The sequence below is a fragment of the Capra hircus genome, chromosome 15, assembly GCF_001704415.2.
Source record: "Capra hircus breed San Clemente chromosome 15, ASM170441v1, whole genome shotgun sequence".
In the NCBI taxonomy this organism is placed as follows: domain Eukaryota; kingdom Metazoa; phylum Chordata; class Mammalia; order Artiodactyla; family Bovidae; genus Capra; species Capra hircus.
The window spans coordinates 16214142-16236584 of NC_030822.1; the positions used below are offsets into that span (position 1 = coordinate 16214142).

The 22443-nt window shown below is 46.0% G+C and overlaps 1 protein-coding gene across 3 annotated transcripts in view; it reads right to left on the reverse strand.

The window, feature by feature from the left end:
• Positions 5965-22443, reverse strand: part of LDLRAD3 (low density lipoprotein receptor class A domain containing 3) — a 269530-nt gene continuing 253051 nt past the window's right edge. For all 3 annotated transcript variants that reach the window (XM_018059235.1, XM_018059234.1, XM_018059236.1), the window contains exons 5-6: positions 10592-10937; positions 5965-8868 (exon numbers count right to left, since the gene is read on the reverse strand). In XM_018059235.1, coding sequence (XP_017914724.1) covers positions 8631-8868; positions 10592-10937 — 584 coding nt within the window. In that variant the 3' untranslated portion in view covers positions 5965-8630. The remainder of the gene's footprint in view (positions 8869-10591; positions 10938-22443) is intronic.

The window sequence follows — 22443 nt, forward strand, 5'->3', positions numbered from 1 at the left end:
TCCTCTGTAATATAGCATGGATTTCTCACAGCTGCTTGAAGAAGTAAAGATGATTACAACAATCTTGCAGGCTAGGAACTGAGCTTTGGGAAGACATCTTGACTTGTATGAAGTCAGATTGAGAATCAGAAGCTGAGCGGACACTTGATCTGAGGTCTCAGTCCAGTTCGGTTGCTCAGTTGTGTCTGACTCTTTACGACCCCATGAAGTACAACATGCCAGGCTTCCCTGTCCATCACCAACTCCCAGAGCCTACTCAAACTCATGTCCATCACATCAGTGATGCCATCCAACCATCTCATCCTCTGTCGTCCCCTTCTCCTCCAGCCTTCAATCTTTCCCAGCATCAGGGTCTTTTCCAATGAGTCGGCTCTTCACATCAGGTGGCCAAAGTATTTGAGTTTCAGCTTCAGCATCAGTTCTTCCAATGAATATTCAGGACTGATTTCCTTTAGGATGGACTGGTCGGATCTCCTTGCTGAACAAGGGACTCTCAAGAGTCTTCTCCAACACCACAGTTGGAGGTCTATGGACTCCAAATCCAGTGCTCATGCTTCCATCCTGCAGCTCCATGGAGTATTGGATCAGTCAGGATCTTTGCTGCCAACAATAGGCTTGCTGGTTTAAGCAGAGAAGGAATTCATTGTCAGTGGCTTGGGGAAATTCTGAGAAGTACAGAGAGTCATGTGGGAGGCTATGAGGGGAGAAATAGATCCCAGTGAGAATTCCTGATGCTAAGTTGCAGATGCTTCAGATCCAGGAACCACAGCTGGCCCCACCAATGCCTGTGGCCTTTAAGATGCCTGCCCCTGCTGTGGCCTGAAGTTCAATTTCTTCTGCCACTTTAGAACTAATCCTGCACTGTGCTTCCTTCTTCCCATCAATCTTTCAAATGCAAGTCTTCAAGAGAGGGTCCTATGGGCTGAACCTTCTCATGTGTCTGGGCTCTAGTTTCCAAACGAGTTACTGACTCTCCTGGGGGCTGGGGAGCAGGGCTCATAGGAAGGGGATTTCCCAAGCCCAGGAAGAGTGTGCCAAGGGTGCTGAGCCAACTCCACTTGGGGTACAGACCCCAAAGAAATGAAGGGAAGATCTTAAAGGGATACCTATACACTCATGTTCAGAGAAGCACGATTCACAACAGCAAAAATGTAGAAGCAACTCAGATGTCTGTCAACTGCTAAACAGACAAATGGGTGGTATATCTCTACAATGGAGCATCATTCTGCTTTAAAGAGGAAGGAAATTCTGACACAGGCTACAACATGGATGAGCCCTGACAACATTATGCTAAGTGAAATAAAATTAGATATAGGACAAATCATTTTTGTCCATGATTCCACTCATATGAGGTTTCTGGAATAGTCCAATACAAAAAGACAGAAAGTAGAATGGAAGTTACCAGGGGCTGGCAGGAGGGGGAATGAGGAGTTATTTTTAGTGGGTGCAGAGTTTCAGTTTGGGAAGATGAAAAAGTTCTGGAGATGGATGGTGGTGACGGTTACACAACCGAATGAATGCACTTAATGCCGCTGAACTATACAGTTAAAGACGGTCGAAATGGTAAACTGTACATTATACATATTTATCGTAAAAATAAAGGTGCCGAGCATGACACATATCCACGCTGACAACTTAAGATTTCGTTTTCGAGAAGAGGCACTGGAGGCCCAGAAAGTGACTAATCAGTGGCAACGTGGGCGACTGTCAATCTTGAGTACTTGCTCCTTCCAGAAAGAAACTGTTGGGACCATTAGAAGCAAGGTGGCAGCTCCTCAGCCTTGCTCCGCTAGGCAGACGGCCCAGTGAGCTGAGTGGGCTGGATGGGAGACAGCGAGAAGGGGTGACTGTGATGCTTTGAGGAACAAAAGTTCCATCCCAACAGGGCAGCTGCTCCTCGGTTTGGGCAAGTTTGACACATGGGCGGGAAGCCCCATGCTGCTCCATCTCCTGGCTCTTAAAAAGAAGCCAGACATCCAGATATTTATGTGAAATCTCCCGAACTTTACTCATTGGCAAAAGATTCAAATAATATGAGAGTCTGCAGGCTGGGATGAAATCTCTCTCTGAGTTGAATGCCACCCTTGGGCTTCTGGTTTGTGAACTCTGTTTAAGACTAGAGGCCAGGGCCAAAGATAACATCAAGATGTCAGTTTTAATAGTTGATGCTCAGACACCCCCCAGGAAAGAATGCTAAAGAAAAACATAGCTATGAGCTGAAATCAAAATAAGGGTCTTGTAGTACATTCGATTTCCCACGCTAAATTCTCAGATCTTCCGGGGCAGAGTTGGGACTGAGGATTAAACTCCGAGGGAACTCAGTTACCCTGCCTGTCCAAGGGGCAGGAAGAGCTCTGCCTCTGAAACTCATGAACGAGGGAATGCAGAGTGAGACAGAGTCGGGAGGATGGGGACTGAGAGGTGAAGAGGACAGGGGAGGACGGAAGGAAAAGGGGAGGATGCAGAATGGTTTTTCAGCCTTTTCTCAAGGCCAACTCCTCGTCTGGAATCTCTGAAATGCCTGTTTCCACCTGGAGCAACCTGTTCTCTGGTTGACATGGCCCAATTTGAGCAAACCCCGAGAGATAGTGAAGGATAGGGGAGCCTGGTGCGCTGCAGTCCATGGGGTTGCAAAGAGTTGGATGTGACTTAGCTACTGAAAAATAATACATTCACTTGGTTTGACTCTTGCCTAGTAAATTTGCTCCTGTGAGAAGGTGTCAGGAAGCAGGGGAGAGGGAAGTCATTCTGGAGAGGGGCCAGGAAGCTTCTCCATTTTTGCTTCTAATAACTCTTTTGGTTTGATGGCCAAACCTGTGGTCAACGTGCTGGCAGTTTCTCTCAGGGCAGGAGACGAGCATCTTACCCCCATCTTCATGAAGTTGCTCACCATCACCCACACCTGGCCCTTTATGAGTCTCCCAGGGACCCTCAGTGGACAATAGGAAGTCAACACAGATCATTAATAAAAGTCTCTCCAACACCATGCTTTTCCATTTCCTAACACAAGTTGTCTAAACATCTTATCGGACACTAAACTAAATAGTAGAATCATTCTAGTTTGAAAACTGTGAACTCCAATTATTAGATACACCTAGAAAAAAAATTAAAGGTCAAAAATGAAATTCCTCTTTCTTATTAAATACAACGAAATTAATGTTCAATATTTGTTGAGTCCAATTTGCTATAATACATAACAAGAACCCTCTCACTGAGAGAGAGAGAGTATCTGTTCTGGAAACTACTGTTTGGATCAAGATCATGGTTCCCAGGGGGGATGAATGCCTGTTGTTTTCACTCTCATCTCAGGCTGGGAATCATGCTTCCTGGAATCCCCTTTCCCCCGTGGTCCTAGGGGGCAAGTGTGTCCATGAAAGGAGCTCACGTGAGACTTGAAGGCAGAAGTGTGGTAAGTCATTATTCTGGACTGGGGTGAGTGGCCATGTGATTTAAGACCTCTCCATGAGCTAAGTCACTGAAGTACCATCTTGGAGTTATTATAGTGCCTTCCTGGTCACCCCTGCAAGCTCCTGGTTCTCCGTCTGTCCCAGGCTTAGGCTGGTGTCATGGGTAATTATGTCTGGGATCCTCCAGCTGCAGCCTTCTAGGCATTGCTCTGCCAGCTCTTCCAGGGTCAGTATAATTCCTTATCTCCATCGTCAATGCCTTATTCCTGTAACACTTGTGTGGCTCTGACTGATCCCAGCTGAAACATCGGGAAAAGATAAACATCATTTTCATGAAGAGGCACTTATTAGATCCAAGTCAAGATAGCAACTAGGTCAAGATATTCACATTCCATCACTTTCTGGCAACTGATTCCAACTAGAGATATGAGTTATTTAAACAGTTTGTCACTTACAAGGAAACTAACCACCTCTTCTCTTTCTATAATACCTCGAAAACTCATTTCCCTGCTTGAACATGGTGTCAGTTCCTCATCTCTGAACTGGGGATATCATCCTCTCCAGACAGGATCTGTGGTGCTAGGAAGTTCATTGAAGGTCGTTTCCATTAGTTCTCAGAGAGAGAGTATCTTTTGTTTTTCTTTAGAACTTTTTATTTTGTATTGGGGTACAGCTTATCAACAATAGTTAACTGTGATAGTTTCAGGGAAACAGTGAAGGGACTCAGCCCAGAGAGAATCTCGCTTTCTTAGATCATGAACCTGGATATTCTGGAACCCTATTTTCCACCACATTTTATAAAGCCAAGAAGTCACGGCTTGACATGGATAAAGCAGGACGCAGAAGTCAGAGAGGGCAAAACAGATCCCTAATGACAGCTGTTGAACAAAAGAATTCAGCCCTGCCCCAAACCGATTTCCATACATTTGAATATGATTGCATTTAGCCAATACATCTTCTAAAATTTAACACAATTCAGCTTGTGTGAGTGGGATTACTTACAACTATCACTTACAACCGGGGGTTCTATTAATATTCCTATTCACTTGTTGTACCTACAGGATGTCAGTGGAGTCTCGGTGTTTTCTCACCGGATGCATTTCTTCTGCTGTGAACATGTACCACACCTCCACTGTTTGAAGCTCCTTCTTCCTTATACTGTTCGTTCTTTGAATCTACTGCCTTGCTTGAGGGTAGCAAGTTAAAACTGAGAAGATGAACGCTACCTCCCAGCTCATTTGTCCCCATGAACTTTTCTCTACGAGACAGACTGTTGTGATACTTTATCTTAGAGAATCCTTACCGAGAGCAGATTTTCAACCAAGACCTTGGCATTCAACTCACTGTTTAGGGCCTCGCTGGGAAAATCCCTACTCATCATAAACCTGTATGTCTTTATTCACTGGAAAAGAGCTAAGAGGGTCAATTAAAATGGATTTCACAGGTCCTTGAACTGCCTTCTTCCTGTGTTCTTCCACTTTTAATTTTTTGGAGGTTGGTGCCATTTTGAGGGTTCCAATATCCGAGGCCAACCATTACTGTGCTATTTCTTTTCTTTAGGAGTTTGGATCCATGAACATGATGTAGGAATGAGCCATTAAGTTAGGGGTGGGTGAATGACCAAGCCAGATCCAGCCCATTTTGGTAGTTACTGGAACACAGGCACATCTACGGATTTATGTATTGTCTATGGCTGTTTTTATAGTTGCTACAGAAACCCTAGGGCTGCAAAGCCAAAGTATTGTGTTATCTGACTCTTTACACAAAAAGTTTACTGATCTCTGCTCTAGACTAGTGTTTCTCAACTGTTTTCTCAACTTCATACCCATAAAAATGATACTCTAAGAGATGAAGGCGCTCACATCTTGATAAGCTTTTGGGGGCACATTGTTCTGGAAGGTCTCCCTAGACCACTTGGGGCAGGACTTGACCTGGTATATACTTGGGATACTACTAGTCTTCTTTCCAACACCTCTGGGTACCTACCGACACATGATCTACAACTTGATTTTGTGGGTCCTGTGTTTTGACTCCCACACAGATTTTGATTTTGGTCAAGGCCAAGGTTACTATTGTTCATGAGTGGTGGTGGTGGTGGTGGTGGTGGTGACCTCCTGGGTATCCTGACTTCCTGTGCAACTGTCCCTGTAGCATAAAATGAGACAGATAAAATAAGAGCACAAAGATGCTCCCATCACCGGTGGACCCTTCAGAGCCATTTGTGGTTCAAAGCTGTTCACCAAGCACATCTGTGCCAGAGTCAGCGCAGGTCCTGAGTATCCTTTCCCTCAAACACTGAAGTCACTCTGGGCATAGTCAATGTCCATCTTCTGAACTGACATCCCAGGTCCCTCCATAATGGACTGGTGTCCATGACTTTAGCTCCGAATTCCAACCATACCAGTTGTGGAATCCTTAAACACCCATCACATTTTGAGGGCCCATCAATATTCTCTCCTCTTCTCATTTTATCAGGGTATACACTCATTGCAGAAGGCACGACAGAAGCAGCTGTCCACTGAGCAATAAAGGGGGTTAAGAATCATTTACACCAACAGAATGAATGAAACTGCAAATTTATTTGAAAGTATAAAAATTAAAAAAACCTAATCAAAAAAGCAACCACACATAGCCTTTCCAGTTTACATCAACTTTGAACGTCACATGCTATTTATTAACCACTTCCTTGTGTTTTTTAAAAATGTCAGTTTCAAAGTAAAGGGATTGAGGGCAGGTGATAAGTGACTGATCAACGTGGAACGATTTCAATGCTAAAATAAATGCTGATCTTATTTGAGAAAAGGGCACAGAGATGATTTTCTGGTTGGCACAGATTTATGCCATGTATTAAAAAATATCCTGGTTGGAATGAGTTAAAGAAATAATGCTGGCCACTTATTTGCTATCTTAAGTAGGGGAAAAAACAAAACTCTGCTGCTTTGGTGTCCTATTTATATCTTTTTAAAAAAACCCACCATTAAAAAAAATCAAATCTATAATAAAAATGTCCCTGTGTTTATTTTAAAAAACAACATTAATAGGCTCTCCTTATCGACTAAGACCATTTGTCTTTCCTAAGATGCCTGGAAGCTGAAAAGCGCGTGAAATTAATTCACTGCACAATTAATTAAAATTAGAATCCTTTCCTCTAAACAATTTCCAGAGCACCAGAAAGAAGCAGGGGCCCACCAAGGGGAGAAATGAAGCCACTCTGACTCACAGGAGAGGAAATATTCAGCCAGAGTTCCTCACACACTCCGGCTGCCACCCAAAGTTCTTTCTTCACTGGACTACTCAGAAAATAACGCATGTTATTTTAAAAACAAAAAGACGTAAGCAACTAGGTTTCTTTTCTTAACTTGAAAATCACCAAGTGGCTAGCTTTCCTGTAGCACACTTTCAATTTGGTTAAAAAAAAAAATCGTCTACAGAACAGGATCACTGAATGCCACTTCGTCCCCCTTCCTGCAGGCTCTGTTTGAATTAGCATCAAAAAAGTTACTGAGCATGTGGGAAGCAGGTCTGCATGACAGCTGCCCCGAGTGGCTCCACCTGGTTCCAGTTTTGTCCCCCCCATTAATCAGTGTGGTTTCTTGACAAATAGCATCTACATTTCCACCCATGACTTCCTGAGGGGGTGGGCGCTGTGGCTGGCTGGGCACGGAGAAAGAGGAAAACGAGCCTGAACACAGAGACCATGAACTGAGGGAGAAAGGCATTGGTCTTTCTGCATCCTTCACGAACTCGATAAATAAAAACTCAAAGTGCAACAATGCACAGACGCCTGGCACACAGGGCAGTCTGGGGGCGAGGGGACTGGTTATCAGAGCTCAGCGGGACAAAGGCGTGATCTTTTGCATCCTTGCTTGGACCTTGCGAATTGAAAGACAAAAGACAGCTCTCCTATACACATATAAATAGTCCCTTAACTAGAAGGGAAAAAACAAACACACTGTTTCAAATGCATTTCTAAGAGATTATATAAAAAAAAAGTCCGAATGGCAAATCTTGACTCCAAACTGTCTGTGATCCACGTCTCTCAGAGAAGAAACTATGGGATGTCTGGAGAGGTCTGATTCTTGCTCTGACCCTAATCCTAAATCTTGGTGCTGGTATCTGGCTGGGCCTTGGGAAGTAGGGGGTGAGGGCAGCCCAGGAATGGGGAGCTCTCGTGGCAGGTACTGAATTAGGTTTTCACGTGAGTTAGAAACCCACGGTGACCTCAAGCCCAGCCACACAGGTAGAATGAGTTCTGAGTGTCTGGGGGGACTTGGGAGGTGAGGGTTGAAGCTGCATGAATGGGCAAGGCAGGCTGGGCGTGGTTCACGGGGACAAAAGGACCAGATCAGATTTCTGGCCAACTCAGGTTTAGTCCTCATCCCTTGGCTAAGCTGGGAGGCTGACAATCAGAAACCAGGGAAAGGACTGTGGACCAAAGCAGACCCAGGTTCTTGGCAGCCTGTATTTTAGGAGCTGAGAACTCCGATAAACTCGTGGTGGGGGCTCCCTGCTTATTCTGGGATGAGGCTGATGATATATGATGCTGGAAAAAACTCTCAAAATGAGGATTCTTGGGCAAATTGTTAAATCCAGAATCTCTCCAGAATTGATGGTTTCAGAGTCCTCCAGAAAACCAAAATGACACTGCTGACTTCTGAAGGGCGTTCTGACAGCAATAGTTGTCTTTGGCCCCAGCCTCTGCTGACCCAAGAGCAACGTGCAGCCTAGCGCAGCATCCAATGTCAGCCTCCTGGGAGGATCACCCAACCCAGATCCCCAGCTGGAGCTCTAAGGTCACAGCCCACACAGCATTTGGTCCAGTCTCCTCTGCCCTTCTGAACATCCCATACGACCCAAACACTGCTTTCTCAGTACCTAAGTACCACGTGCTCCTGCCACCTACAAACTTACGCCATTGCCTCAGCAAGATTCCAGCAGTAACAGAAGAATAACATGGAAAGCGAGGCTGTGATCCTTGGCCTCGAGGGAAGAGTAAGTGCCCAGAAAAGATGCACCATGCAACAGGTCAACTGAGAGGCCAGAACAAGGCAGGTCGCCCTCCAAAGAACATTCCTGAAATCTGGGCAAGGAGGTGAATGGAGAGACAGCTGACACTCCAAATCACTCCTTGAGGGACCCCGAGGAGCCTCCTGTAAGCGCCAAGTTGTTAGGACAGTCAAAGTCAGAGCAATGAACCCATAGAGACTTTGGAAGAGCCGGAGTTTATACGTCTTCGGTGCCCTGGCTGGGCATGGAGTCCCTGGGCTCAGCAGTGCCCTCCTGCGGGCCAGGCTGCCCCGGGCTGCGGCCGCTGTCGTCCACACTCAGGAGGCTGCTGGCTGCCTGGGAGCTGGCGCTGTCGGCACTGCCGGACCGGGAGCGGTAAGGGGGCAGGTCGGCTTGGTTCAGAGACTCAGTGTCTGAAGAGTAGGGTGGCGGAGGAAGGTCGTACCAGGCGGGTCTGTGATGAAGAGGGCAGGGTGGGGTGAGGAGCAGGGTTGGGGGGAAGGGAGAGAGAAGAGAATACATTAGGAGCCCAGGCACGGCAGGCAATGCTGACTTCTGTCTGTTTTTGAGTGGATGATGATGTCAGGATCAAGATTTTTCCCTCCAAGAAGAAAGGCAATCCTAGTACTAGGGAAACCAGTGATGAGCAATAAGATGAAGGGAAGGGATCAAAGGTCAGCGTGCTCTGGCTGGTTTGTGCCAACTGGACAGTGCCAAAGACACGACCTTTAGGAGGGGGAATTCTAAGAAGTCCCCAGCTCATCCTGTGTAGTTCAGCAGGGATGCAGCTGGCTTGAGGTTTTGATGGAGACCTTAACAACCCGCAGAATTGGGGGTCCTTACTGAAAGCCAACTCTTCCTGGTTTTCTGGACTTGGATAAGTGAGAGGACCTGCTCTCAAACCCTCAGCCTCCCTATCTGTAGAAGGGCATAACGATACCTTGCTTGCATTGAGATAACTTCAAAGGCATTTTATTTTCCAGTTCTCATTTACAGAAGGCTTATTATGAGTCAGGCATTGTGCCACCCACCTTATATCCTTTATTTTATTTTATTTAACATTCAGAAGAATGCTAGAGGGAGCCATTACTTGTATGCCCATTGTACTGGGGAGGAAGCTGAGGCAAAGGGCATTAGACAGCTTGCATGGGATCACAAAGAGCTAGTAAGCAGCAGTGCTAGGATTTGAACCCAGGAGTTCTGTTTCCAGACACAGCAATTTTAACCTTTCTCTACATCTGATGGTCCAAATGAGTGAGGTTCTGTGTTCTTAGTGCTTATTTGCAAAGATGTCCTTAAGCACCAGGCCCTGGAGCTTTGTTTATCTTTTATGAGAAAAATGAAGATTAAGTAATACAAGAACTGTCACTGGACGGGCTCAAGGAAGAGCCCAGTTAGCCCAGGAATACTCCCTGCAAAATGCCTCACCAGTGAGTCCCAGGCTTATAGAACAGGGATCCTGCAGGGTAGGGGATGCTGAGAATAGGGGGCTCAGGTAGCTCTGGTACTGGGACTTCAAAGTGGGGTCTCTGGGATATGCTGGAGGTCACCAAAGGACAGAGGAAGCCTGAGCATGCGGGATTGAGGTCCACTACCTGCTCCAACTACAGAATTCTGCATTTGACTTTGTGTGTTGGGGTTTCTTGTACAGCTCCATCTGCAATGAGGGCTCTAAGCTTGAGAATGTTCTATTTCATCTCCTTTATCTTACGGATGATGCCATGCAATGTTAAAGACCTTATTTATTCACCCACTCATTCACTCATTCATTCAATTAGGAATCAAACCTCCAACACGGGCACTGTTCTGTGGTAGCAGGTGAGTCCCCAGAGCTGGGCACATGTGTCCATGTGGCATTACCAGGGAGCAGGAGGGATCTGAACTGGCTAGGATCCTAGCTGTTTGTCCTCAGATGAGTAACCGAAAAACTCAGTTTTCTCACCTGCAAAACTGAGGCAAATATAACCTCGCTTGGTGAGTCACTATGAGGATTAAGTGAGATGACACCTGTGAACTGTTTTGCAAAGACTCAGTACAAGTCAGACACTGTGTGGTGCCTTCGCAGCTGCATGCAGGCTCCTGGCAAGACCAGGATCCCAGGTGTGTGCACAGTTTCTGCCCCTAAGTGGGATGACCTCCCTCCCTGGCCGCCCCAGGGTCTCCCACCCAGCACACACCTTTGGTCCAGCAGGGCCTCTGAGTAGGAGGGCGGGGAGCCCACTTCCGACGCATTCTGCTCGGCCTGGCTGGCCACATACTGGATGCCGTTGTTGACGTTGTAGGTGACGTTGCAGCGGTGGGGGTGGTCCAGGACCACCAGGCGGGAGAGCAGCACGGGGTGCTGCAGCCGGTGGACGGGCAGCGACATGAGGTTGTTGCGCTTCCGCTGGTGGTGCAGGACCAGCGCCAGCAGGGCCACCACCAGCACGAAGATGACGGAGCTGCCGATGATGGCGTAGGTGATGCTGGGGTAGTACACGAGCTGGTTCTCCGAGGTCACAAACACCTGCCCGCTGCCTGGTTCTGGGAAACCCCAGAGGGGAGAGAAGAGCAGAGAGCTTACCAGGTTGCTTCACTCATGTGCCCCTAAGTCAGCCCCAGGAAGGGCATGCAATGTTCCAGCAGCCCCATTCGCAGTAGCCGAAGAGCAGAAACCGCCCCAGTGTCCACCGACTGGTGGACAAGATGTGGGCTGTCCATACAATGCAATATTATCCAGCTATAAAGAGTACTGATGTACACTACGACATGGATGAGCCTCAAAACATTATGCTAAGAGAAATAAGCCAGACACAAGAGACCACATATTGCATGATTCCATTCATATGAAATGTTCAGGAAAAGCAAATTTATAGGGACAAAAAGCTGATTAATGGTTGCCTGGGGCATGGGGACTCACTGGTGACAGGCATTGGGGATCTTGCTGGGGAGATGGGGCTGCTGTAAAACTGGATGTGGTGATGGCCGCACAAATTGATACATTTACTAAAACTCATTGAATTGTACAGTTGAAATGGGCAAATTTTATATTATGTAAGGCACGCTTAAGTCGCTTCAGTCGTGTCTGACTCTTTGTGACCCCACGGACTGTAGCCCGCCAGGCTCCTCTGTCCATGGGATTCTCCAGGCAAGAATACTGGAGTGGGTTGCCATTTCCTTCTCCAGGGGATCTTCCTGACCCAGGGATGGAACCCGCATCTCTTATGTCTCCTGCATAGACAGGTGGATTCTTTACCACTAGCGCCACCTGGGAAGCCATATAGAATGTAAATTATACCTCAATAAAGTCATTAAAAAAAAATCAGCCCAGGAGAATATAATATCCAGGGAACAGGAGTGATAATTACTATGACAGAAAACAGTTTTTCTCTGGAAGTTTATAATATGTATAAGGCACACCAGCCAGTGTGTCTGGGGTTCCTTATGTTGGTGAAGTACTTATTTCATGCCTGGCCCTTTGCCAAGCTTTCAAGATGAAGAGCCAGCATTGCACAGGCTAAAATCATGGACTCTGGAGCCATTCAACCCCTAACAATTCAACTGACTGGCTGTGTGCCCTTTGGAAAGTGGCCAACCTCTCTGTGCTGTAATTTGCTCATCTGTGAAATGGGGACGGTATTAGTCCCCACCGCACTGGGCTGTTCCCAGTGCGAAATGAGTGACTCATTATCAAATACTTAGAACAACAGTGGACACATTGTGGGTGTTCCAGGCATACATATATGTACTTCATCACATCTATGTGACTCACAGCAACTCCGTGAAGCAGGTGTTGTAACTGCCTTCTTTCTACAGAGGTTGGGTCCCCTGACCAGGGTCACAGGATCAGGAGGTGATGGGCTGTGCCTTATTTGAGCCCCAGTGGTCTGACTTCCTGGAGAAGGAAATGGCAACCCACTCCAGTACTCTTGCCTGGAAAATTCCATGGACTGAGGAGCCTGGTAGGCTGCAGTCCATGGGGTCGCAAAGAGTCGGACACGACTGAGCGACTTTCAGAGCCTCGCCCCTAACACTTTGCCCGCAGCCCCCTAACAAGGCCTGCTAGGCAACCAGCAGGCATTTGCTCAGAAGCTTTTGGATGAAAGCCTGAAACCCGCCCCTGCCCTGCAGGATGCCAGTCCCCTCCTCTCCACTTGGAGCAACAGCCCCGACTTCACATACGCAGGGGAAGGGTTTCCCACCAGCAGGACACAGCTGGCAAGGGTGGCCAGGTCCAGGCGGGCCCAGGAAACCAGAGCGGTCCTTCCTTGTGGAAAGCTGGAAGATCCACAACTAACCCCAGCTGTGGCCCAGCTGCAAGAATTGTCTAAATGCAGCCTAAGTGAGCAAGTCTGAGACCACACCCCGTGCCCGGTCAACCTCTGAAGCTGCAAGGAGGTCTGAGTGGGTCCTCAGTGGCCAGTGTGAGCTCTGAAGCGGAAGCAGCACTGTGCTGGCAGGTCCAGCCCCGGGCTAGGCTTTCCCACACCCTCATCACTAGATCGCCCGTGTGCACAATGTTGTATTTCACCTTCTGTATACACTAGAGTGTGCTCAACACCAAAAACTCGGTTCTCACTCATCACCACGGGCTTCCCTGGTGGCTCAGTGGTAACGAATCTGCTTGCGATGCAGGGGACGTGAGTTCAATCCCTGAGCTGGGAAGACCCCCTGGAGAAGGGAATGGAAACCCACTCCAGTATTCTTGCCTGGAGAATCCCATGGACAGAGGAGCCTGGTGGGCTACAGCCCATGAGGTTGCAAGAATCGCACATGACTTAGCAACTTAACCACCGCCACTCATCACCACCATACAGTTGACCCTCTTTACCCATTTCACCCTCCCCCCACACCCCCGCCCCTCTGGGAACCACCACTCTCTTCCTGCACCTCCGTATTTTGTTTGATTTGGTCTGTTCACTTATTTTGTTTGTATTTTATATTCCATACATGTGTGAAATCACACAGTGTGTGTCTTCCTCCATCTGACATCTCACTTAGCACCATACTCTCCAGGTACCGTGGCAAGATTTCATTTTTTATGGCTGAGTAGTCATCCATGTGTGTGTATATGTGTGTGCTTGTGTGTATACACACACAGACCACATCTTTTCTGTCCATTCATTCATCTGTTGATGGACACTCAGGTTGTTCCCATATCTTGACTACTGTAAATAATGCTGCAATGAACACAGGGGTGCACACATCTTTTCAAACTAGTGTTTTCATATTCCTTGAATAAATACTCAGAAGTCGAGATGCTGGATCACCTGGTATTTCCATTTTTACATTTTTGAGACACCTCTATACCGTTTTCCATAGTGACTGCACCGATCTTCATTCCCTTCAACAGTGCATGAGGAGTCCCTTTCCTTTTTTCTATTGTCGTAAAAATATACGTAACATAAAATTTACCATTTTAACCAATTTCAGGTGAGCAGTTCGGCGACCTGAAGTTACATTCACACTGTTGTGCAACCACCACCACGATCCATCTTGAGATGTTTTCATCATCGCAAACTAGTGATGTGAATTCTTAGTGTTTGCATTCTTTCTGTTATCCTCACCAGCTTCACTAGACCAGAGAGAATGGCTGGGAAAGCCCCTTTCAGTGGGGGGTGGTGGTGGGGAGAGAACTGATGAGTTCCCTTCCAGGGAGATGTACCTCCTTCTTTATTTTTGACTGCACTGGGTCTTTGCTGCTGGGCGTGGGCTTTCGCTGGGAGGAGCAGAAGCTACTCTCTAGCTGTGGTGTGTGGTTTTCTCATTGCGGTAGCCTCTCTCATTGAAGAGTATGGGCTCTAGGTGTGCTGACTCAATAGTTGCTGCACATGGGCTTAGTTGCCCCGGGGCTTGTGGGATCCTAGCTCCTGGACCAGGCATCCAACTCATGTCCCTTACATTGGCAGGTAGATTCTTAATCACTAGACCGTCAGCAAAGTCCCCGAGCTGGACTTCTTAAAAGTCGATGGATTTTCACATGGAAAACAAATGGTTCCAGAGATCTTAAAACACTGACTTGCACGTAACTGCTTGAGGTTTTAAGAATCCAGGAGGGAGCTCTTAATGAATAGGGTGTAAAATGCTTGCTGGTGAGAAGTGGTGACCACATTTGCTCGAGAAATTATGATGTTACATAACTCAGGGGTGCCTGGTTTCCGCTCTGTATGTAAAATGTCATCTTGCATTAATTCATTAACTAGACTCACTTTTCTTAAGAGCTTAATGAGCCCACGAGCCAAATTACTAATATCAGAGTTGCCTGGAACCTGAGTTCCAAGTGCATAATCCATGGATAATGAAGTTTCCATTTGTTCTGGCTTCCCCTCAAGCTCCTGCCCTCCTGCTCCACTGCCAAACAGCTTGAACTCCTGTCCTGCATCTGTGGCTTCTGCTGCATTAATTCCAGGCAGTGTGGTTACCACCAGGGACCACCGTGTGCTCAAAGCTTCCGGGGCTGCGGCTGCGGCGCGTGGTGGAGACAGCCGTGCTCCAGGGCTGCTCATCACCTCGGTCACAGCTTTGTGTAGTTACCGTGACAATCTTCCAGTAAATGGTAGATGTTCTGGGGAGGAGGAGGGCCTTTTTCTAATTCATATAGAGGCCCTATCCGGACTGACAGAGGGACTAAAGCAGTGGACACTTTGACTTCGAGTTCCTTTGCTTCTAAAATATTCCCTCCTCCAGATTCAAATTGTATTTCCTCTTAGCATATAATTATTCACCTCTCAGACTGGGCTTCTCTAGTGGCTCAGACAGTAAAGAATCTGTCTGCAATGCGGGAGACCTGGGTTTGATCCCTGGGTCAGGAAGATCCCCTGGAGAAGGGAGTGGCTACCCACTCCAGTATGCTTGCTTGGAGAATTCCATGGAGAGAGGAGCTTCATGGGCTACAGTCCATGGGGTTGCAAAGAGTTGGACATGACCAAGAAACTAACACTTTCACTACTTTCAGACTAGGCAAAGGTGAAGTATGAGTTCACATCTTGCCAGGAAAACAGATATAATTATTCAGGCATGACTGGTAGGAGGGTAAATTGGTACAAACTAGGGCAGTGACGGGGTTAACAATATAGATCAAAATAACAAATGCACATTAACAATATACACCTAAAGAAATGTACATTAACAATATATATCTAAATATAGAGAAAGTACATATCATCTGACCCAGCCTCTCCACTCTTATGAATCTAACAACAGATATATTCACACAAATGAGAAACAACTCTTTAATACAAGTATTTACAGAAGTATTGGTCACAACAGCAAATATATCTAGAAAGATATATCAAGAAAAAAGCTAAACGTCCATCATTTATGGACTGGCTAAATAAATTATGGTGCATCCAGACAGTATCACACCTATTTAAGCATAAACTGATGTGAAATAGTCTCACACTTATTTAAGAAACCATGGTAGCTCTACATAAACTGATGTGAAATAGTCTGAAAGATCGTGCTAAGTAGGGGGGAAAAAAAGTCCAGTAGAGAATGTTTTGAATATTTCTAGAAGGACACAGAATTAGTACAACTGGGAAAGAACTTCCCAGTACTTTCCATTGTTTACTCTTTTCTATATTATTTAGACTGTATTATCCAGTCAAAAACTAAGCATCTTGTCTCTTCTTCTGGCTCTGCCTAGGCTGAGGCGTGCAGAGGTTTTCCTTCCTTCTCTCCCTGTCGTGTGAGGGCTCCTGGGGTTCACGTTTCACTGTCACTCACTCACTCAAGATCCCTGAGTCCAGAGTTCCTGTTCTGGAAGGGACACTGCCCTGTTCAAATGGATGCCTCACCATTATCCTGAAAACTCCATTGCTTCTTTAAAACAATTATTTTTAAAGTTAATTTTCCTCTAGATTAAGTATTTTTAAAGGTCGAGTTTATTGAAGTATAACTGACACACAATAAAACTTACCCTTTTAAAATGTACAGTTAGATGAGCTGTAAGGAAGCTCCCCTGGAGGAGGCACAGCAACCCACTCCAGTATTCTTGCCTGGAGAATCCCAAGGACAAGAGGGGTCTGGGGGGCTACTGTCCACAGGGTTGCAAAGAGTTGGATGCGACTGAAGCGACTTAGCACACACCAGCAACTGAATGCAACAGTTGCAGAAACATCGCCACACCCAGGATATCAAACCTTTCCATCCCTCCCCTTGTTAGCAGCCGCTGGGAGCCACTGGTCAGTCTGCTGTCCAAATAGATTGATCATTTCCAGAAAGTCAGGGAAGGGAATCTTTCGGTAAGTAGCCTATTGTGTGTGGCTTCTCTCATGCATCATAATGCCTCTGAGATGCACCCGGGTTCCTCTGAGTACAGTGCTCCTTGCGTGGGTACTTACAACTTGTTTATCCCTCCACCCAGTTAATGGAAGGAAGTGGTTGCTTCTAGTTTCTGGAGTGCAGATCTTTACGCTGACATATATTTTCTTCTTTAGGGGGTATGTACCTAGGGGTAGGCTGCTGGGTCATATGGAAGGTGTATGCTTAACTTTATAAGGAACTATCACACTGTTCTTCAAGGTGGCTGTAGCACCAAGCCTTCCCCTAGTCGCTCTGCAGCCTCATAGCACGTAACATAGCTAGCCTTTCCAGTTTCAGCCAGGCGCACAGGTGCGTAGTGGTACCTCGCTGAGGTTTTGAGTTGCATTTCTCAGTGACTAATGATGTTGAGCATCTGTTCATGTGTTGATTTGCCATCTGCATATCTTCTCTGATGAAACATCTATTTAAATCTTTTGCCCATTTAAAAAACGGCTTGTTTGACTACTTATTCAGTAGTGAGTCCGATAGACGTTCTGGGAGACAAATTCTTTTCCAGATGTGTGTCTCACAAATATTTTCTCCCAGACTGTGGCTTGGCTTTTCACCTACTTTACAGGATCTTTTTGAAGATAAGTGTTCAAAATTTTCTTATGAAGTCCATTGCATTAATTATTTCTCGTCTTTTGTGCATTTGTACTCTATCCAAGAAATCTCTGCCCAGAAGACATTTTATAGCTTTAGCTCTTACATTTACATCTATGATCCATTGCAAGTTAATTTTTGTTTATGGTACAAGGTGAAGTTTAATGTTCTTTTTTCCCCTCCCTTTGGATATCCTATTGTTCCAGGACCATTTGTTGAAAAGTCTATCCTTTTTTATTGAATTACCTTGGCACCTTTGTTGAAAATCAATTGAGCATACAAGGCTGGGTCTATTTCTAAATGATATATTCTGTTTGTTTGAGTTACATGCCAATCCTTAGCCAGCAAGTGTGCTGAGAACTACAGCTTTATAGCAAGTCTCAAAACCGGGTAGTGTGAATCCTGTGTTTTCTTTTCTTCCAAATTGAATTTTTCTGATTATAAAAATTCATTAAAATTAAAAGTTAAAGTAATATAGAAATGTTCATGAAAGACAACCTCTCCCTCCCCCTCTCTACTAGAAAAAGAATTCACAGTCTGGTATAGACTAGGGGCTGGCAAACTCTCCTGTCCAGAGTCAGACAGTGTGTCGTACAGGTTCAGCCACAACCACTCAGCTCTGTCTCTGGAGTGGTGGTGGTTTAGTCGCTAAGTTGTGTCCAATTCTTGCGACCCCATGGGCTGTAGTCTGCCAGGCTCCTCTGTTCTTGGGATTCTCCAGGAAAGAATACTGGAATGGGTTCCCACTTCCTTCTCCAGGGGATTTTCCTGACCCAGGAATCAAACTTGGGTCTCCTGCATTGCAGGCAGATTCTTTACCAACTGAGCTACGAGGGAAGCCCTCTGTAGTGCAAAGCAGTTACAAACAGTACATCAATGAATGAGTGTATTTGTGTTCCAAATCTGATTTACAATGACAGGCAGCTGGACCACACTGAGAAACTATCACTTCATAGATTTCTCCAAGCCATTATTTATATTCTCTTATTGGGAGAATTCGGAGAAGGCAATGGCACCTTACGCAGTGTTCTTGCCTGGAGAATCCCATGGACGGAGGAGCCTGGTAGGTGGCAGTCCATGGGGTCGCTCACTAAGAGTCAGACACGACTGAGTGACTTCATTTTCACTTTTCACTTTCATGCATTGGAGAAGGAGATGGCAACCCACTCCAGTGTTCTTGCCTGGAAAATCTCAGGGATGGGGGAGCCTGGTGGGCTGCCATCTATGGGGTTGCACAGAGTCGGACAAGACTGAAGCAACTTAGCAGCAGCAGCATTGTGAGAATTATGGCTGTATTACATGTACATATATGACCAGGTATTAGATTTTAACAGGAAAAAATTTTTTCAGGAATTTATCAACTTCAGATTAATAATCCTTTAGGAGAAGAGATAATAGTTCTTAAATTTTCCAGTTAAGGCAGAGAAAACAATTATTACATTTTACAACTGATTTCATTCTAAGTGTTCTTTTAATTCAGCTTCAGAAAGATTGTACTTTTTGAGATCTTTCATGTGTAAAAATGCCTGAGTATCTTTATTAAGCCTGAATAATCATGTTACTATATATAATTTTCATATGTCAAAAGTTATTTTAAAAAATCATCTAGATATAGTTTCAAAAACTGTAGAGTCAAATAAAATAGGAGGTTTAAAAAGATAAAACCAATCAAAGAAAAAACAGAGAGCAGATCAGATTCAGCCCACTGGCCTTAGTTTGCTGACCCATTACGTAGAGATCCCTCAAAACTCTTCTTTGTGTATATACACACGTACTTTTCTTCAGGTTATACAGACATTTCTACAAATGGACATCTTTCCTTACCTCTGCACACGTTTGTTAAGGAGCTATGTAGAATCCCAGTACATAGGTACCTCACAATTTATTTCACCAGCCCCTGACTTATGTACATTTTGGTTGTTTTTTTTTGGGGGGGGGCCACTGATGTAAACAGTGCTACAGTAATATTCAGGCAGACACCGGACTATGACAGCCATGAGGGGAGGGCTGGGTTTACTGGTCTACCTTCTATACTCACTGCCCCAGACAAAGGATAAGTACATTAGTCTTTGGCCACTGATACAACAATTTCTTAGGATGGACTCTGGATGCTGGTTGTTTCCCAGTCCCTCTAGTCTCGGGGGCTGTCCTGAACACTCTTCTTTTCTCGGACCACACTGAGCCACCAAGCGTGGTCAACTGCTGCTATGCAGAGCTTCTCCAGCCTCTGCTTCTGGTCTCCAACAGGTCTAGGACAGGAAGAGGAACCTCCTTGTGGTCTTACTAGCTTTAGCCTCTTTGTCCTCTAATCTTTCTGCAATAGCCGCATTCATTTGAACATGACCCAGCTCTGTAGCTGCGGCATTCTTGTAAAGTTCTTCAGGTCCAGGGCTCTGAATGGCTCACATCACCCTCCCCAGCCACACACACATTCCGACTCTGCAGCCTTCCCTGCCTCAGCTTCTCAGTACCAACCCTGGAGGGTGGTGGAGTGCTGCATGGCTATTTGCTTTGTGACCTGTCCCCCACTGAAATAGTACAAATAAGACCAACAACCACCACCCATGTTTACTTTGAACTCAGAAACAGAGTAATAATACTGTTATCACCGTGTTAGTGATCACTGAAGCTCTCATTCTATCAGCAATATCTTATGTGTTTACATATGAATTCTGATTTTGTAATCCTTGAGCCATCTGCAGTGAGTTGGACGATGTCTCTCCACCCAACTAAGAACCTCAGAACGTGACTTTCCTTGAAATAATGACCTCTGAAGAAATAATTAAGGTAAAGATTTTGAGATGAATTAGGGTGAACTCTCAGAGTGTCCTTACGAGAGACAGAAAAGGAGAAGGCCCAGAAACATCAAGGGAACCGTCACGCGGAGACGGAGGCAGAGGTTGCAGCCCCCAAGCAGAGGACGCTAAAGCAGAGGAGAGGAGGGAGGCCTGACTCTCCTTGGAACCTCCACAGAGAACTAACCCTGCCAGTGCCCGCACTTCAGACTTCCGGTCTCTAGAGTTGTGAGAGAATAACCATGCTGTTGTTTTAAGCCACCAAGGTAGTAGCGATTTGTTTCGGCAGCCCTGGGAACCGGATGCACCATCCTATGAAGTCGACCACTTTACAGAACAGGAAATGGGGACACAGGGAGATTAAGTCACTTGCCCAAATCCTCCACTCTGTTAATAATAATAGTAATACTAATAACAACTAGCTAATGTTAGAGCTGATTAGAGAGGGAACCGGGAGGAACCCAGCCAGTCTGGCTCCAGAATCCTTGCTCTTCACGTATGACTTTCAGGTTCCCCTGTCTTTCACCATGAAGAGGAGTTTCAGTGGGCAAAGGCCGGACTCTCCCGTTGGAGTCCTACTCAGGGCCAAACACAACCATGGAAATACAGCGGGTATGCGGCAAGTACTTTTTTTTTTTTTTTGGATGCACAGGCTCTTCGTTGTGGTGCATGGCCTTTTCTTATTGGAGGACTCGGGCTTCCTTGCCCCATGGCATGTGGGATCTTAGTTCCCTGACCAGGGACTGAAACCATGACCCCTGCATTGGAAGGCAGGTTCTTAACCACTGGGCCACCAGCGGAGTTCCTGCAAGTACCGTTTGATATTTGTAAACTGACTTTGCAACATGGGAATCCACAACCTCTCCATTTACAGAAAGAGTCCAACACTGAATAAGGCGACCTTGATGAGGGCAACCTTGAAGCTGAGGCAAGTAGGCCCCCTACTGCTAATCTCCATCCCGTACGCACAATTTCACTTCATCCTTACAATAACCCTGCTTTACTGATGGGGAAACTGAAGCCCAGAGAGGTTAAGTAACTTACAGAAGGTCACAAAGCGAATACAGGATACAACTAGTGTTGGTGCCCAGGAGTCTGATGCCGGAAGCTGCCACACGGTCCCAGGCAGTTCTCTATGCCCTCCCCTCCCCGTCTCTGCTTCTCCTGTCCAGCTGTCACCCCACCTTATTGTTCTTGCAGCAGAGTCTGTTCTCCAGTAACTCCATTGACTCTGATCAATATATTCTGAAATGTCTTCGGTGAGATGGTGAGAGGTATTTCATGAAAAAGGGTATCTTGGTCAAAGAGGTATGAGCAGAAATGGATTAGACAAATTAAACCACTTTCTTTGTAGCTGTTCAGAGTGCAAGCTCTGGAACCAAAATGTCTAGATTCAATCCTTGGCTTTGCCACCTACTAGCTGTGTGACCTACAGCAAGCTACTCTACCTCTCTGTGCCTAAAAAGCCTCATCTGTGCAACAGGATAACAGCAGAACTTCCCCCACGGGGTTGTTTTATGGATAAAATGAGAACATACATAAAAAAGAGTTCAGAACTTTGGTACACAGGAAATACTCAACAAAGCCTAGCTTATATTAATAGCTATCATTATGGGATTTTTCAGAGTCTTTATTAGGCAACTGTATACTGTGATCCTAAAGTCCATCCTAAAGGAAATCAGTCCTGAATATTCATTGGAAGGACTGATGCTGAAGCTGAAGCTCCAATACTTTGGCCACCTGATGAGAAGAACGGACTCATTTGAAAAGACCCTGATGCTGGGAAAGATTGAAGGCAGGAGGAGAAGGGGATGACAGAGGATGAGATGGTTGGATGGCATCACTGACTCAATGAACATGAATTTGAGTAAACTCCGGGAGTTGGCAATGGACAGGGAGGCCAGGCGTGCTGCAGTCCATAGGGTTGCAAAGAGTCGGACACGACTGAGCAACTGAACTGAACTGAACTGATATACTGTGATGCCTCATGGGAGAATATGGTTATTTCATCAACCTGTTGCTTTTCGGAGATGGACAGAACACACATACTAAGTTGCTTCAGTCGTGTCGGACCCTTTGCGACCCAATGGACTGTAGTCCATCAGGCTCCTCTGTCCATGGGATTCTCTAGGAAAGAATCCTGGAGTGGGTTGCCATGCCCTCCTCCAGGGGATCTTCCTGACCCAGGGATTGAACTGGTGTCTCCTGAGGATCCTGCATTGCAGGCAGATTCTTTACCGCTGGGCCACTGGGGAAGCCCTGGACAGAACATACATCACGTTCTAAATAAGCATATCCCCAACATTCTGGAAGTCATCATTTCACAGGTCATAGGGGCATCCCTGGCC